The sequence below is a fragment of the Cydia amplana genome, chromosome 8 (genome assembly GCF_948474715.1).
Source record: "Cydia amplana chromosome 8, ilCydAmpl1.1, whole genome shotgun sequence".
NCBI classification, from domain to species: domain Eukaryota; kingdom Metazoa; phylum Arthropoda; class Insecta; order Lepidoptera; family Tortricidae; genus Cydia; species Cydia amplana.
The window spans coordinates 3918664-3935273 of record NC_086076.1 but is presented as its reverse complement, the minus strand read 5'-3'; the positions used below and the strand labels follow the sequence as shown (position 1 = coordinate 3935273).

The 16610-nt window shown below is 34.2% G+C and overlaps 1 protein-coding gene across 1 annotated transcript in view; it reads right to left on the bottom strand.

Moving 5' to 3' along the window:
- The window catches only part of LOC134650006 (uncharacterized), a 261157-nt gene extending 245221 nt beyond the window's left edge, over window positions 1-15936 (bottom strand). Inside the window, exon 1 of the mRNA XM_063504821.1 lies at window positions 15738-15936. Within this exon, the coding sequence (XP_063360891.1) occupies window positions 15738-15795 (58 nt within the window). The 5' untranslated portion in view covers window positions 15796-15936. The remainder of the gene's footprint in view (window positions 1-15737) is intronic.
- Between the last annotated feature and the right edge of the window lie 674 nt (window positions 15937-16610).

Below are 16610 nucleotides of genomic sequence, written 5' to 3'. Positions count from 1 at the left end.
TTCCTGTGCAATAACGTCCAGATTCCAACTGATTTTCCAATGTCTTCAGACTGATGAATTGTGTAGAAATTGCGGGCATAATCCGCTTTCTGTGAGTGGGTCGACAAGACACATATCCGAATTAGTAACTTGACAAAGAGATTAATTTGACGACCGGTAGAACTAGAATCTCAACGTGATAAATATTTCCAACAATGTTGCAATTAATCAAAACTGGGCCCCCTAAGCCGCATATGAAGGACATGGTAGGAATTTAATATTCGCTGTCATCGGGTAAGTCTCCGTAGCTTAGTTAGTAGAGCAATGGGCTGTTATCCTGGAGTCGCGAGTTCGAGTCTGGATCTTATTTGTAAGCACTACGGAAGTATCTAATGTGCTATGGTCAAGTGATCTACTGTGTTGAATGTCTGTGGCACATCTGTTTAGTATTCAGTAATAGTCACGATAGTTTGAGAAACAATTTGCAACTGACGTTTCGATCTTCAACATACCGCGGGACGTGAGGGTACTGTGCAAGTGTACAGTGGCCCTAAAGTACAGTGGGGCCAAGTGTAGGGTCAGAAACGAGTGTAATGTTAAAGTTTAAAGAGCCTAAAGGTATTTCTGCAGTATTGCAGCATGACATTGCTGCTGACTGCCTTGCTGTCGCAAACCTTAAATGTGGCCCAAGAACATAATATATTTGAGCTAATTTCTTATATAGGTGCGCCACTTATTTGACGTTGTTGGTAAAAAAATACGGTAAACTATGGACTTTAAAGTCTCAAAACTAAACTTCTTTTGTAGAAAACTACCGCGCAATTACTTTACTAACTACTTGATTTTAAGGGTAAACCTATGAGGTCAATGGGCTTTTTCTAAAATAAATACCGAAACCCCGATTCTTTCAAATCTGGACATTCTTGGGCTCATTCTACTCAGAATCGACAGCACTCTCCATCCTACTATTAAAAAAAGATGTCCCAAAACGTCCATTCCATTACGTCACGTTTCTAGTATGAGAAAAATTTCACTTGTATGTAACGTGACGTAGTGGAATGTACAATTTTCATACAAAATTTTGGGACAATTTTTTTTATCATCAGGATTGAATATGCTAGTGATTCTGAGTTGAAAGAACCCAAAAACACTAGGATCTGGGAGAATCGGGTTTTCAATATTTATTTTAGAAAACGCCCCAATACGGGTAAGTGTGGCATACGGGTAAGTGTAAATATACCCTGATTGACTTAAGTTCAAATTTTCTCTTAATGCCGGATAAAAGTAGTAAGTAATGTAACAAAAAACATCGTAAAAAAGCTAAACGCATCAATTTTCCCTAATAAACTCTAAGTACTAACTGAATAAGCAAACATGTCACATTCCTCACAAACAAACTATTTATACGTACACACCACTTTACCATCTTTACCATCGGTGGACCTTATTGTTATAGTACTAAGGTTCACGATGTTTCAGCTACAGGATATTATACCTACTTATTTTCTCCCCCAACTCAGTTTCTGGTCGACTTAGCAGTCCCTATGCTAATGTGGAGCAGGCATTCCTTTGTAAGGGACAGGACTATCCATTGTTGACAGCATAATACTGGAAAAACAAAAATAGTATACCGTATAGGGAAAACACAATAGGTCTATCCATGCATTGACAAGCGTGTACGAGTCCAGTGTAGGACTAGCGTAGCATGTAACCTCGAGATACGTAAATGAGTGAATTAACTTTTTCCTTAAATTTAAGAGAATTTAACAGCATTTAAATTTACTAAAAATTTTAGAATGTTAGTAGGATGTATTACAACATGTCTTTTGACAAAATAAATAACAACTGAAATGTATGATCCACTCCTTCCTTAATACGTTATTGGGTTGGTGATGTTAAATTTCAAGCACAAATTATTATTTTTTTCAAGTTATATTGTTTTAATAATTAACTAAAAAATTAGGAATATAACAATAAATCTAAATATCATCTTCCGAAATGAAATTACTTAAAGTTATTACTTAATGTATACATAATCGGTATTTGTATATTGAGAAAAATATAAAAGAACTTTTTAACGCTTTTCGACCCAATTTAAATCGGCATATAAATCAACATACCTACCGTTATACATATAATAATTTTAAAATTTAAATTAAATTTCAAATTTTGGAGCATATTAAAATGTCATTCAATAGAACTTGCTAACTATGTAAACAAACCGCCATACTAAAATTGACACTAAATGTCAATTTACTAGTAACTTTTGTTTACATAGTTAGCAAGTTCTATTGAATGACACTTTAGGCACATTTTACGGTAATTGTTTTATCAGCAAATATGGAAGTACTAACTAGCCATAGTTAGTTAGTAGTTTAGCTTAATTAGCAGCCAGATAATTATTCGGTTACGTTTGCTCTGCGGTTAATGGAATATTAGATTAATATCCATTTATCTTTCATGAAATTGTTAATTTGGAACTTTAGCAGTAACACAAACGCGTTGTAAAACCATTATTTGTGCCAGCGAATATTATTTATAGATATATGGAGGCCGATTCTGATTTCATAATTTGTGATTTGAATATTGCTTTTGCCAATCTGCGCGAGCAATCAGAGTCGAGTCATTAGGCATCTCGCTCGAACTTATTGGTGCACATGAGATGCCTTAATTATGACATGATATAAGTCGTGACTTGCATGCGAAACCTGCCCTAATATTAGAATGACATTGTAACTGATATCATTCAGTTAGGGCTGATTTAGACGGCGCGCGAACTCGTATGCGATTTTATTTACATTGCGGAATGTTGGTTACGTCCAATTTAACCAACCGATCAAACCCCGCAATGTAATGAAACTCGCATGCGAGTTCTCGCATCGTCTAAATGAGCCTTTATCGTGTATTTCGCTCGCACTTGTCTGTACTTGTGTTAGAGCGGGCAAGACGCACGATAACTAAATACATCTTTTTCCCGATATGTGGCGAAAATCGTTTGTAAATGCTTTACTATATGTGTCGTGATTAGCGCTGAATGGGTTGAGTGTTCACCTACTAAAACTAGTAGGTATTTTCTTCTTTTAAGCGTCGTCAAATATCGGTAATTTTAATAACGACATATCACTAAAAGTGTTATTAGGGTAAAGTAGTATATATAGAAACAGTATGTGCTATTCGCAAAAAATCCTAAAAATAAATTTATATTAAAGGAACCTACATACAGTGCGACATAAATTAGAAATTAAATAAAATGGAACACAAAAATTTCCATACTAAATGTTTAAGTCATGAATGTGACAGTTACGTTACGTAGGAAATGGCATATAAATAATGACATTTAGAAATCAATTGAGATGTCAAACAACTAAACAAAGTTACAGGAAATGAGAACGTTCCGCCAAAGAGTTCAATTTCAAAGCTCAAAACCAAATTTCAATTTCCTGTTCCAAAATTAACATGAGTTTTCTTCTGTTATGTATTGCTTAAAATACAACTCACGTTTCCTCTTAAAAAGCTTTTAAAAACAAATGTTGAATATGGGTCTCTATTGTTATTGTTTCCCATAAAGTTTTACGCCATATTGTTTGTCCGCATTTTCGTTAGTCATACCTAATTTGGTTTTTCTCAGACACGCGTAACTTTTCAGGATTGTCCTAAAACAAACCTAAGCTAACCTATCTATGGGATAACCTTACGAAAATCCTTAAAAGTTAACGGTTTCATAATTATGACTAATGATAATCTGACAATACAATACAATACAATACAAATACTCTTTATTGCACACCTCATTACAGAAAACAATACAGATAATACAGGAAGAAGAGGTTAAACAACAGGCGGTCTTATCGCTAAAAAGCGATCTCTTCCAGACAACCTTTAGGTAGCGGACATTATGACTTTCAATAATTATGTCAAACAAAGGGATCCGGTCGAATATCATTAATCGTCCACACCGCATAAAGCATTCACTATCCAATTTACTTTCATCCCGTTAGTTTAAACGTATCAAAAGAATAGCCAGCTAAAGGACAATAGGTTCATGTACGAAACAATTGCCTACGTGATTTATGGTACCGCAACATCCCAGCAAATGGGACCATAGCCTATTTGCATGTATCATTTTCTGTTTTAGTCAGCTCCCAAACGTATAGGGGCGGGAGAATTTGCTGTTATATTGGTATAAATATTATGATAAGCAGAATACGGGTAAGCGAAGTTATTCCTGGTATTTTAGAGGGTGTTATGTAAATTTGTGTAATAGATGTACAGAATAAAGGTTAATTAGTGAAAAGTGACCAAACATACTGTTTTATTAACCTAAGTTTTTCCTAACAATAAAAAGACTAAAATTTTTAATAGGTTACATTTTTACAAAATTAAATCTTACACACCTTTTAACAAAGGTCCTGAAATTAGACTCAATAATAAAAATAAAAACGAAAAGTAACAAAGTAAAGTTAAACGAATAATGTCGTGATCAAAGTAAATGATATAATTATTGGTAAATAACCTAAGAACACTGTTATAAAATATAAAATTTTTAAATAATACGTTGTGGTTTCTAGAAATATAATAGTATTTCGTATTTTATCCCTCGAGGTCGCAAAGATCAAAGCATTTTTTTATCTTAAGTACAAGTTGAGCGACGGGGTGACATTTTATTTAATAGAACATCGCATGGGTTGAGGACTAATCCCAGATCGGTTAGCCAAGAGGATTCAGAGTATTATCATAATAAATTTTATCAAAACTTTCATATCTGAGATATATTTTAGGACCAAACTTTCTTGGAATAACTCTTAACTCAATTGCGTTGAAGTGGTAGGTATTTTACCAGTTCTTTTTTTTAACTTTCAGGCCTCAAAGTCATTGCTATACATTGTTAAACTGAGAGCATGGATCAGGTGTGAGTGCAAAAAAAATCAATAATGTGTCTGAAATATATTGTGTTCTTATTACATCGTAGTTACATCGATTAAATCATGTAAATATCTGATAGGTACTCAAAAATATCAAGTCAGTTTTCCTTGATAAATATGATTATGTTATGTGGATTCATTTCTATTACGAGCTTAGGTGGACCACCAGACCGCAAAGTAGTGAAACAGAAACGTACATAAAAAGAATCACCGTTGGGGAATGCCAACAGAACCTCATACACCAGGCCTCGCATTAATGATGACTCACATTAAACGGACCGGGTCCGGGCCGAGGCCTCCAACACTTCGTTTTCTATAGGCAGAAAGCATCTTCACCCATCATAACAGAAAACAAGTGTCGGACGACTCGGATCGAACCCGGCCCAATCTAGCCTGAGTCATCCATAACTGCAGGTACTAACATCGTACATCTCTATTGGATGTAAGCATCCATCCATCTTTATGTTGAAATCTACCGACTGCGCCAAGTCGAACGTGATATCCAAACAACAAAGGCTTATGGCGTTATTCATAAACGGCTGCTAACTTCATCAGTTGATGATCGTCGTTTGTCCCTATCTGTCGTTATGCCATAGAGTGGGATAAACGACGATCATCAGCTGATTAACTTATCAGACGTTTATGAATAACACCGTTAGACATTGCAGTTTATTTGCTTACCCAAATGCATAAACACCACATATCAGAAACGATCCGCACTTAGTTCTCTCTATGACAATTATACACTATCGCCAACAATATTGCGAACAATATCACTACGATTATTTCATCCCAACACTGGCCATGTTGACTTATAGAGGGCTTAATTTAGATATTCCGTTGAAATTACGTGCTAATCGTTAGGATGATCGTCTAAACGTATTAAATTAAAGGTTTGTTGGGATTCGACCCAATTTAAACTTTCGTGGTTTTATTGAAAATTTAAGTAAAAGGATTTTATCTATCTGCGAATGTAATGAATCAAATTAGGTTTTATACTGAGTATAAAACCTAATAACTAACATAATTAACTAAGTAACATAATTTGACCTTTTATTGTACATTCTCCCCTTTTTTATACATTCTCATGACACAGGTACTTTTCGAAATTTATCCAGGAAACTTCGTCAACTACAAACATGAGAAAAAAATTGCATATCAATTAAAGCAGGTATACGATGAAGGACATATGACCCTAGTAATGGTGGTAGTTTTTCTTCCTTGACATATCATAAGCGCGTTGTAGTACTAAATTGAAGACTAAATATTTTATTTTGACTTAGTACAATTGGCCCCAGCGTTCACTCTCGCAACCTTTTCCACCTCTCTTTCCCCAATCATTATTCCACTTGTCTACATTCACGGATTAGGACTGTTTTCTAAACATAGCAATTGTCGGAGCAGCAGTCTTTGCATAACAGTAATAGTTGGCAGAGCGCTCTGGCAGTACGCTCCGTTATCTCCGCTTTGAGTAATTTATGATATGAAAATATTCTTTTTGGTTATCTCCGTTTAAAGGATGCATTCATTTTATGCGCAGATGGGGATGCTTAAAGCGTCAATAATATCTGTACGTATGCTTGTCATGGTCAAATTTCATTGGGTGAATTGGGTCACATTAGATGTACTTACTTTTTTTTTAATTATTTATCCCGACTTTTGGAGTGTTAGATGCTTTTAGATGATCCCCGTTCACGACAAAGTCCCGTTTTCGTTTAAATAATCGATAATAAAGTATCAAAAGTTTGAGAAAAAATATTAATGTTCCATTATTAATAACCACTGAATATGTGTCACGATTGCTATGAAATTTTGATAAATAACGCGCGCAATGAAGTTTCGTCAAGCAATGTGACATTTACGTCACATTTCCCGATTTGAATAGTAATACAAAAAGTTCTCGATTCGCTTTACATGCCCACTGCCACGCTCGAGTGCTGAAACACACGGCTTATTCGAAATTTCGTACACGCGCGACACGTTTAAGGAAAAGTGTGACAAATTTTATTAACGACAATGACGTGAGCAACAATGTTCCCTTAAAATCGTTACGTGTTGTGTTACGGGCCATATAGCTTTAAAAATATAGGCCTAATTTAATCCTATTATATTAATGTCAATATTTTTCCTTTTTTTATCATGGGACGTACCACGTTACAATCTATAACTCGTATATATACAGATATTATCGAAATAGTCGCGCTAAGGTGCCATTCGGATGTCAACTGCAGATCTATGTCTGTTGCGGTGTATTACTGCTATGGTATTAAGAGCAAACAGGAGTAGTAATTTCTCCATACAAACGTACTCGACTGTTTCCTCCGCGGGTTATGAAGCTAGAGCAATGATTTTTTCAACACAGATTAATAATATATTGTCAATTTCTGTGTCGGACCATTTTGATTTTTTTTATATTTTTGTTTTTTAAGGCGCTAGAGCCCTTCAAAAATGGCCAAAATGGCCTAATTGACTATGCCGCAATGAGAGGCGTGGTATTCAAAACTGATATCAATTAGCCAAAAAAGCAAAACGGTTCGACACAGATAACTTCATAATTATTTAGATTTCCAAATTTGTTTAATCGTAAACAAATTTGGAAATCTAAGTTAAGTCTGGTTAAGTTTTGGAGGAGGAAACAGTCGAGTACGAAACCTCGATTTTTGATATTTTACGCAGGATTTTTCGTGTTGTGCTTATCGCACTAGTTTTAGGAGCCGCTTCCATTAGCGAGGCGGGTATATTTACCTAAAATATTTAAATCTCAGTTCCTGTTTCGTCTTAACGCAGTATATATTTTCTTGATAAAATAAGTAAGACGGATTGAAATCGCTTGACAGTGATAGAGCCTGTGAGCTGTTGTGTCTGCCGCAGGAGTAATGCCGCGACAGTAATGCAGCCACAGTTGCCAACCGAATATCAACTTAAAGATAAAATTCGAATGTCAACTGCAGCTCTTTTACTGTTCCGACATTACTGTGGCTGCTTTGATGCCGCCAATCTCTAATCAATCGCTATATATGTCAATTTCCTTCATAATACGAGTGACGGATTGTATGCCATAATTGCGGCAGTGAATGTCACTCTTTTTTATAAGTTGACAGATACATTAAAGGCATCAGTGCCGCTGCAGTAATGTCGCTACAGTGGTGCAGCTGCAGTTGGCATATCACTGTCAAACTCCTTGATAAATTGAGTGATAGATTAAACATACTAAACTTTTAAGTATCCTAACAGCGACAGCGTATCTTGAAAGGGCGTATTACAAGCTATATTATTGAATGTCGAATACGAGCCTTACGTCGGTCGGAGGATCAGCTGGTACTATATCAGCGGCACGGCACTCGGAAGCAATTCCGTTCCAATTTATTACATCTATGTCGTTCAGTGTGTTTGTACCCTCTGATATATCGGGCTGTTTGGAAGGCCCTTAATTGTGGACGGGCCGAGGTAATTTGTCAAGTACTGTTATTATAAACAAACTTCACGTCAGCTATTTAAAAAAAAAATGTTGTGAATATAGCTCATTTTTTAAAATATTGTTAAGTATAATGTTAACATAGAAAAAAACTTTTTTCGTTATGTGTATCCTCTCGTCAGTGAGTCAAAACTAGTTTTCACCAAGGTACCTACTTTGGGAAAACTAGTTATGGCTAAATAATCCCAGTTAAAACTATTTTCCACCCATGCCTTACTAAAAACTAGTTTTAACTAAATAGTGAAAACGAGTTTTTACAGAGTTGATACGGAAAACTAGTTTTAACTAGGCATAACGCGTTTTCACTGAACGTACACCATTGAACCACTTGAAATAACTAAAACATTCCAACACAACACTTGAAACTAACTTCATCAAAATAATGTCGTACGTTAGTTGATATAAGTCAGTTAATACCATAAGTCGATAAAATCGATGTAATAAAAAGCATCCCTCCCTTTGTTATTAGTAAACTGTACCCCCGTAAGTAATCCGTCCCCCCATTTCACCTCCTTATAAAAAGTAACCGCTAACCGATACATCAACAAACAGTCGATAAAAAGGAGGCATGACCGAACAGAGGGCTTAAAATGGTCGCTCTTATATCGTCTCATCATGGTAGGTAGTTCCTTTATAACAAGTAAGTGCGAATAACCTAACAGACAAAAATACGGTTGTAGCCGCGTCAACTTACACTATACGTACATACTGTAAAGTCATCGATTTTGTTCTACGATCTCAAACCGCATTGTCAAACCGTCTATTTTAACTTTCTCTCAACCCCTGGTGTAATATTCCCTGTATGACTGGTATAACACCCTTTACGAGCAAGTGTTAAAAAAGTATATTTTATAATCCAGCTTTGAAACATTACTGAAGTGTTATCATCACTTCCGAGCATGCAAGCAGATGGGTGTTATACCTCCCACTTTATTACGGTTACTTGAAAAAACTGCCATCAAATTCTACGACAGTTAGAAGTTTGATGCGGCATTGGGTTTTAATAGTTCCCCTACATAACAATAAAACCTTAAGGACAATGTCCGTATCCCTGCCAACCGTAAAAAACAAATTCTGTTTACTTACCTCGCTTTTTACTCAAAAAGAGGCCAATAATAAGCCTGAAAGGAGATAAAAACGGTAACGAACCATCTACATAACAATACTCCTTCGAGCAGCGTGCAGCGTTCGAACATAAAAAACTGTTATTGATATTTCATTATTAGCAACGCATCTCGCTCGCACCAATATACAAGTACCAGCAAGAAGCGCAGGCGGATGGTAGCAAAATACGATCAAGTTTACATGAATTCCTTAGTTCGAATCTGGCTCCTGTTATCGGCCTAGCCTCTTTATTGGAGATGCTTTGATGTAAAAAATTATTCCCGACCGCAAAGAAACGAACTGTCCCTATCGGGGACTAGTTTGGCATCTTAGTTCGTTAGGTTCAAGCGTGATATTGATAAAAATTGACAGTAAGTAGGTACCCGCTTGTTTCATCATTTTTTTCCGATTACCTACACCAACAATCCATCAAAACGTTTACGTATAATGATTTCCATTACATTTTATGACGTGATAACGTCATATAAATCGAGGAACACCGGTAGCATGCACGACAAAGTGTCACGTCGTGGACAGATCTCCATGGTAACGTATAAAAGAATGCAATTTTTCATCAATGTTTTCTTATGACGTTATCACGCAAAATTATCGTCCGTAAACCGACTTTACAGACCACCATTTTTTTCAGCATCAAAAGTAACAGATCATATTACGCGTCAAAAAGACAAGTATTATACCATTTTCTAACACCATAACAAAAAATATATTTCTCTATATGTAAAATAATTACGTTAACACCTATCCTTTTGAAGATACAATTTTTCAATTAGAAAAAGCATTTCATACGCTACTATTGATGCTGACTGTACATCAAAGTGAATAGGAGTAAATAAAGAGATTGGTAATTAATAATTTTCTCTACTTGCTTACATATTATCATAAACCCCCTACGATGCGTTCAAAAACCGCAAAATACGACCAGCATAAAGATAAGGGTTTATAGTTCGTTTTTTTTGCATTAGAAATAACTTGAAAGAAGGTAAGCGATTTTGACATGTCTTTTAATTGAAAAACACTTTTTAAAAATCAATAAGTATTACTTATGAAAGCAGAACACTATAAAAGTTCGTATTAGATTCATAATTGTTACATATTTATCGTAACTTATTTTTAAAATGTGTTTTTCAATTAAAAGACACATCAAGATTGTTTACCTTATTTCTAATGCTAAAAAAAACGAAGTATAGGTAAATAAAAATAAAATTCGTGTTGATAACGAATGTTGTTTGATATCTTGACATATTGTGTAAAAGAAGTATAAATTGAAAATTTTTATTAGCCAGTAACTTACAACATTGGACAACCTGCGACATTAATGACCTGTACGGATATGATGGTCGTTCTTGTCTACGTGACAGCGTGATAAAACGGTGTCCGTCACTTTCTTTCCCACGGTGTTAAACAGTGACAGTTATTTTATCACGTGGATAAAGATGGATAAAGCTATCCATAATAGGCTGGCTGTCGTTGGAACTCGTCCGACGCCGACGGTAAGCGTTGGCAATGTAAGCATACGACAAATTGAACATGGACTCAGACGGGGGTGAAAAGGAAAAGAGGCATCGCACACATGAGAAGGATTGAGCTAATAGTCCCAACGCTGGCTTAAAGTGGGCTGTCGACTTCAATTTCTTCGCAGAGATTTACATTATAATCATATTTATATATATAAGCAGATCAAGTCATGATATTTACATGAGCTTATATGTGTGTAGATGAAAGTGTAGGTACGTAACTGTATATAGGTACATAATTAGGTATTAAAACATTTGTGTGATCCTATTATGAAACTTGCTTCGCTCGTAGTAAACTATGTAGTTTCATTTTGTGTCAAAGTTGCCATTAAGTCTGAGAATTTCACTATTTGTCCATAAAAAATGCTTACACTTGGCATTACCTTTCACGTCACAAAATGTAGTTACCTAGAGAAGAGCTAACTTCTAAAATATAAATAATTATTTATTGTAATATGACAAAGTACTACGCTTAGAATGACACTAAGTATATAATAGGCTACATGACTAATTTTCATTTATGGTATCAATCGATCGGGTTTGTTTTTAGGATCAAATGTCTATATGTCATTAAAGTAACACAAAAGTTAGAAATTGTAGTCAAAGGCCGACAGTCGCACTTCACTCGCGAAACGCCCTAAACAAAACGGTAAGGGAACGTGACGTCAAGGTCTCTGGGAGCCCATCTTGTACTATGAATAAAACAAGAAAATTGCGTTTTTGTCGGTGAAATATTGTGTTTATGTATATAGTTGCAATACAATATTTTTTGGATGAAATGTAACGAATCGAACGGTACCCTTACTTTTATCGTTTTTGGAAGTTAAAAAAAACATAAATTTTGAAACTTTCAGGTCCTGTATTTTTGTAATTTTTCAATATTTTATTGTAATATATTTACATTATTGTGATAAATTGCTCGTTTGCTATCTATTTTACTAGATTTTGTTATAAAATTCAACATGTGTCATCATCCCTATTGCCATTCGTTTTGCTTATTCATAAATCGATTTTTACCAATTTGGTCAAACGATTCTAATCCATTCCATCCGGCCGGCCTTTGAAATGTCAATTCACAGTTGAAATTTCTAGCGCCAAATAAATTAAAACGTCAATCCTTATCTGTAAAAAAGGTAATCGTCGACATGTCAATTCGAAATTTAAAATTCCGCTCACTTCGTCAACTCGTAAATGCTCCGTTATAAATTTAACCTTAAACTCGAGCGCTTACAGTTGACTTTATAAAAAAAACATAGATGAAATATCACAGAATTCTTTCGTAAACTGTATTTCTGATAATACTAATAACGTCGGGTCAGGGAAAGTCATTGCGGAACTCTGGCAACAAACTTTCTTCAATATAACGAATTATTAGATTTGAAGACGGCCAAGAATATCTGATATTGGAGATATATTTTTTGGAAGGTTTGCTTTTTGTCTAGAATAGTAATGAAAGACCTTAATTTGGGTTTATTTGGGTTGGAAATATGTTACTAGTATTCGTGATTACTATTAGTCTCTAGAAACGAACGTGATGATTAATGTTTTGTGGATAAAATTATAACAGCCTGTTTTATTGAACGCCGTTAATTTCAAGGCTCGACGCTTCGGGAGACCATAGTGGCTCTTACCTTACCCAGCGGGACAACGCCGGCATACAAAGTTACACTCTCATTTTAAAACTACTTTTTTTAAAGTACTTGAAACTAGGCATGAATCTTTACGAATCCATAATCTATTTGATACTAATTTTCGTTGCTATTACCTAACTGTAAAACAAAGAAATGAGGTAGATTTTGTGAATATTGAATGAGAATTTGTTGTATTAAAATGAGAGCGTATCTTCGATGGTGGCGGTCGGCTTCGTGTGACTTTTAATACTTATAACAGTTGAGTTTTAATATAAAGTTAGGTAACTTATTGTAATTACATTTAAGCGCAAATAAAAACAAACATCCCTCAGTAATAAAACGTATTATAGAACCAAGCAATGAAACCTTTTATCGGAAAGCGTGATAGGAAAAACGTGAAATCATTTCACGGTACCGTCGTCATAATTGGCATCCCGCTATAGAATCCTATCATCTTATTACATGACCGTCCCTTTCATATAGTGAGGCTTCATATTATATAAGACTAGTATAAGGCCCATTTATAATGTATATTCCTAACCTACCTACCTACTAGGCTCTCGGAATTATCGGACATGGCCAGCACGCGCGGTATCTAAATAGGTCGGAGTATCGCATGTGAAACCTTACACTCGCTCTATTGTTACATGCTAGCAAGCACATAATAATAATATAGAAAGGATATTTATATCTCTATAAGGATAATTTGATGATCGTATTATTATTTTTTATTTTAGCTCTGCACTTTTACTTAGAAGACTTTTAGATCTCTAAATAATTTTAGTTTTTGTCTGATGTTCATATTTTTTAATCGTTTTTTTGTGTAATCTGACATTTAGAAAATAAATTGCGCATATCGCTGGCAATACAGAGAGGTAACACAGCCAGCGTTATGGGCTCTATTATGCCGCAGGCGGAGGTTTTAGAAGGTTTCATCTATTTTATTAGTATATTTTAGTTTTTATATAATATTATAAGTATTAGTTTAATGTATAAGTAGGTTTATTTTAATTTTAGTTTAGTTTTGAAATCTTTAATTCATAATTAGTTATAATGTTTGTTTTTTTTTGTTAAAATAATATAATTTTAGTTTATTTAAAAAAAAGTATAAAGTAATAAAGTACCTATCTATACTTGGTCAAGCAGATCTTGTCAGTAGAAAAAGGCGGCAAATTTGAAAAATGTAGGCGCGAAGTTAAATCGTCCCATAGAAAATTTGAATTTCGCGCCTTTTTTTACTGACAAGATTTGCTTGGCCAGCTATAATATTTCATGTTTCAATCATCTTTCAGATTTATTTCAATTTTATTTAGTAAGTATTCGTTTTTAGTTTTAATTTAGTTTTATTTAGATATGTTACTTTACTTTTTTTTTACCTATGTAAATGATCTTGATATTAATAAATTTATATTTCATTGATTCCATATTTTGTAATTGTATTTTGTAATTTTTGATTATTTTTATTGCTTGTACGAATTTGACATGTAAAAGTGCCCCTGTGGCCTATTTGCTGAATAAATGTTGAATGGCTGTCGTAACATACGGTTCCTGAACACATCCTAGAGAGGTTATAATATGTGTAGATAAAATAAATATAATACACGTAATGTAAATTTATATAATTTAATGAAACGAGCGAAGCGAGTTTGATAATAAGATCACACGAGTGTCATTGTATAGCAAGCATACCCTACTATATTATGCAACCGGCAATTCCTCCATACTTTAAGATATCCTAGTGATATTTCCCATTTCTAAATACCTTAACAGTATTTAAAAGCACATTAATCTGACTTATTCCAATATTATGCAAGTTGCATTCCTATAACAGCATTAAAACTACGTTTAAACACTTCAATCTGCTATAAATTAACTCGTTTCTTAATCCTCGAAGTAAAAAGGCTTTTAGCTGATTAATTTTTCAACCCCCTGGAGGCGGTCCAAGGCATAAATCCTGAATAAAACAATTAGAGTTAATCTATGTTTAAACAGCGTCTCTTAGCTCGGAGACTTGTGTTTTTGTACAGCACTGTTATAGTGAATGGGGATAAGTAAGTTTTTATTCAATAAACCCGGAATTATGTAGAGTAATTTATTTTTTCTACTCCCGTACTTTTATTTGTCATTTAAAGGATCCTGCACACACCTTTAAAACCCTACCTTATAGTTGTCAACACAAGTCTTTAGTCTATTCCCCAAAAAAGCATTTGTGCATACACGCAGTATCTTTTTGGCGATCTGTATGCTTATACTTATGAAAACAGAAGAATATAAATGATCGTATTAGATTCATAATTGTTACATATTTGCCGTGACTTATTTTTAAAACATGTTTTTCAATTAAAAGACACATCAAGATTGTTTACCTTTTTTCTAATGCTAAAAAAAACGAACTATAAGTGAGGTGACGCTCGCGACGACGTCGCCGTCGCTCTTAGTAAAAGTGACATTAAATTTGCTCCTGATTTATTAATGTTTTTACACACTTTTATTTAGCTTCTATGCGCATCTGCAAGTCTGATTTAACCAAAATTATAATATAACAGTAATATTTCCACTGAGCGATCTTTGTGGACATACACGTTTCTGCCGGGAAATCGCAAAGTAGAAATCAAAGATTATTATTATATTTCAGTTAATACTGTGCTGTTTCCTTATTATTCTTCTAGGCGTATAATAATCACTATATGATATTAAATTGTACAACGGGACTTAACCCGTGGAGCGCCCCGAACCAAGAATAGTATGGAGTTACTATCACACGTGTCTTGTTAGGGCGCTCCACGGGTTAATCGCGTACAATTACAATTTAATAATTTGTAAAAATCGTGAAAGTTTAAATCAGTGTTAATCACTATTGTACGAACATAATTAAAGTTAAAAGTACCTTAAAATTTTAATGAACTATTACTTAACTAATATCAACAAGTTCTTTTATTGTATGTTTGCTTTTCTAAACCATGATTGTACATTTATAATATTTAAGTAACAATTTAAGCGTATTATGATTGTTTTAATTTTTGGATATTTTTCAATGAAATTAATTGTGTCTATCTTATCTTATATTCTATTAAATGTTGTATACACTTACCCGTTATCCAGCCCAGAAGCAACACCAGCATCAGCTGACACACACCCATTGTCAACATCTATTACGAGTTTACTTATATTTAAATTCTCGTGAGCTCTTCGCACTTTTCATACACATACTGGTATTTTTTAATCACATTTACACAACATTTTAACTTTTATTGCGATGTTCATTGTTGGTCGCCACACGCATGGCTGCCGTTATCTGTAACAAAAAAGTAAACATTTTAATACATTTGTTAAATTCAATCCGATGGCTGAATGTGATGTTATTTGTTGGTTATACCATAGAGAAATATAGTAAGACAAGAGTGCTCACTCCATACATCAGTTAGACAATTAATTTCAGTGTCTACATCTAGCATCGAGTAGCGGAACTATCAGTACTGCTACATCTATTGTCAAGTAGCAGTACTGATAGTTCCGCTACTCGATGCTAGATGCTAATAATCTTTTTGGTACTAAAACTGATGTATGGAGTGAGCAATCTATGTATTTTTTTCTCTATGGTTATACCTAGAAATATTTAATTATTATAAAATGTTGTGCCTAGCTACAGACTAACGGAGGTTTCCGAGAATAGCAATATTTCCAGAAAAATGTCACATTAAATGTCACATTGTATGAGAAACAGAATTGATTTTTTTTAATTATTCGGAAATTTGCCGCAGTCTACACATCTGAAGTTGTCACATACAGTACGACAAAAACAACAAAATATAGTTATCGACTTTTTTAAATGTTTCGCTTCGAGCTCTGGTTATTAAAAATCTAGAATGACTTTTTAATAAGTACATAACAAGCATAAAATTTCAAGCGTCTTAGAATACAAAAAATGGCAAATTCTTAGAACAGAATTTTTGACCGGGCTTTT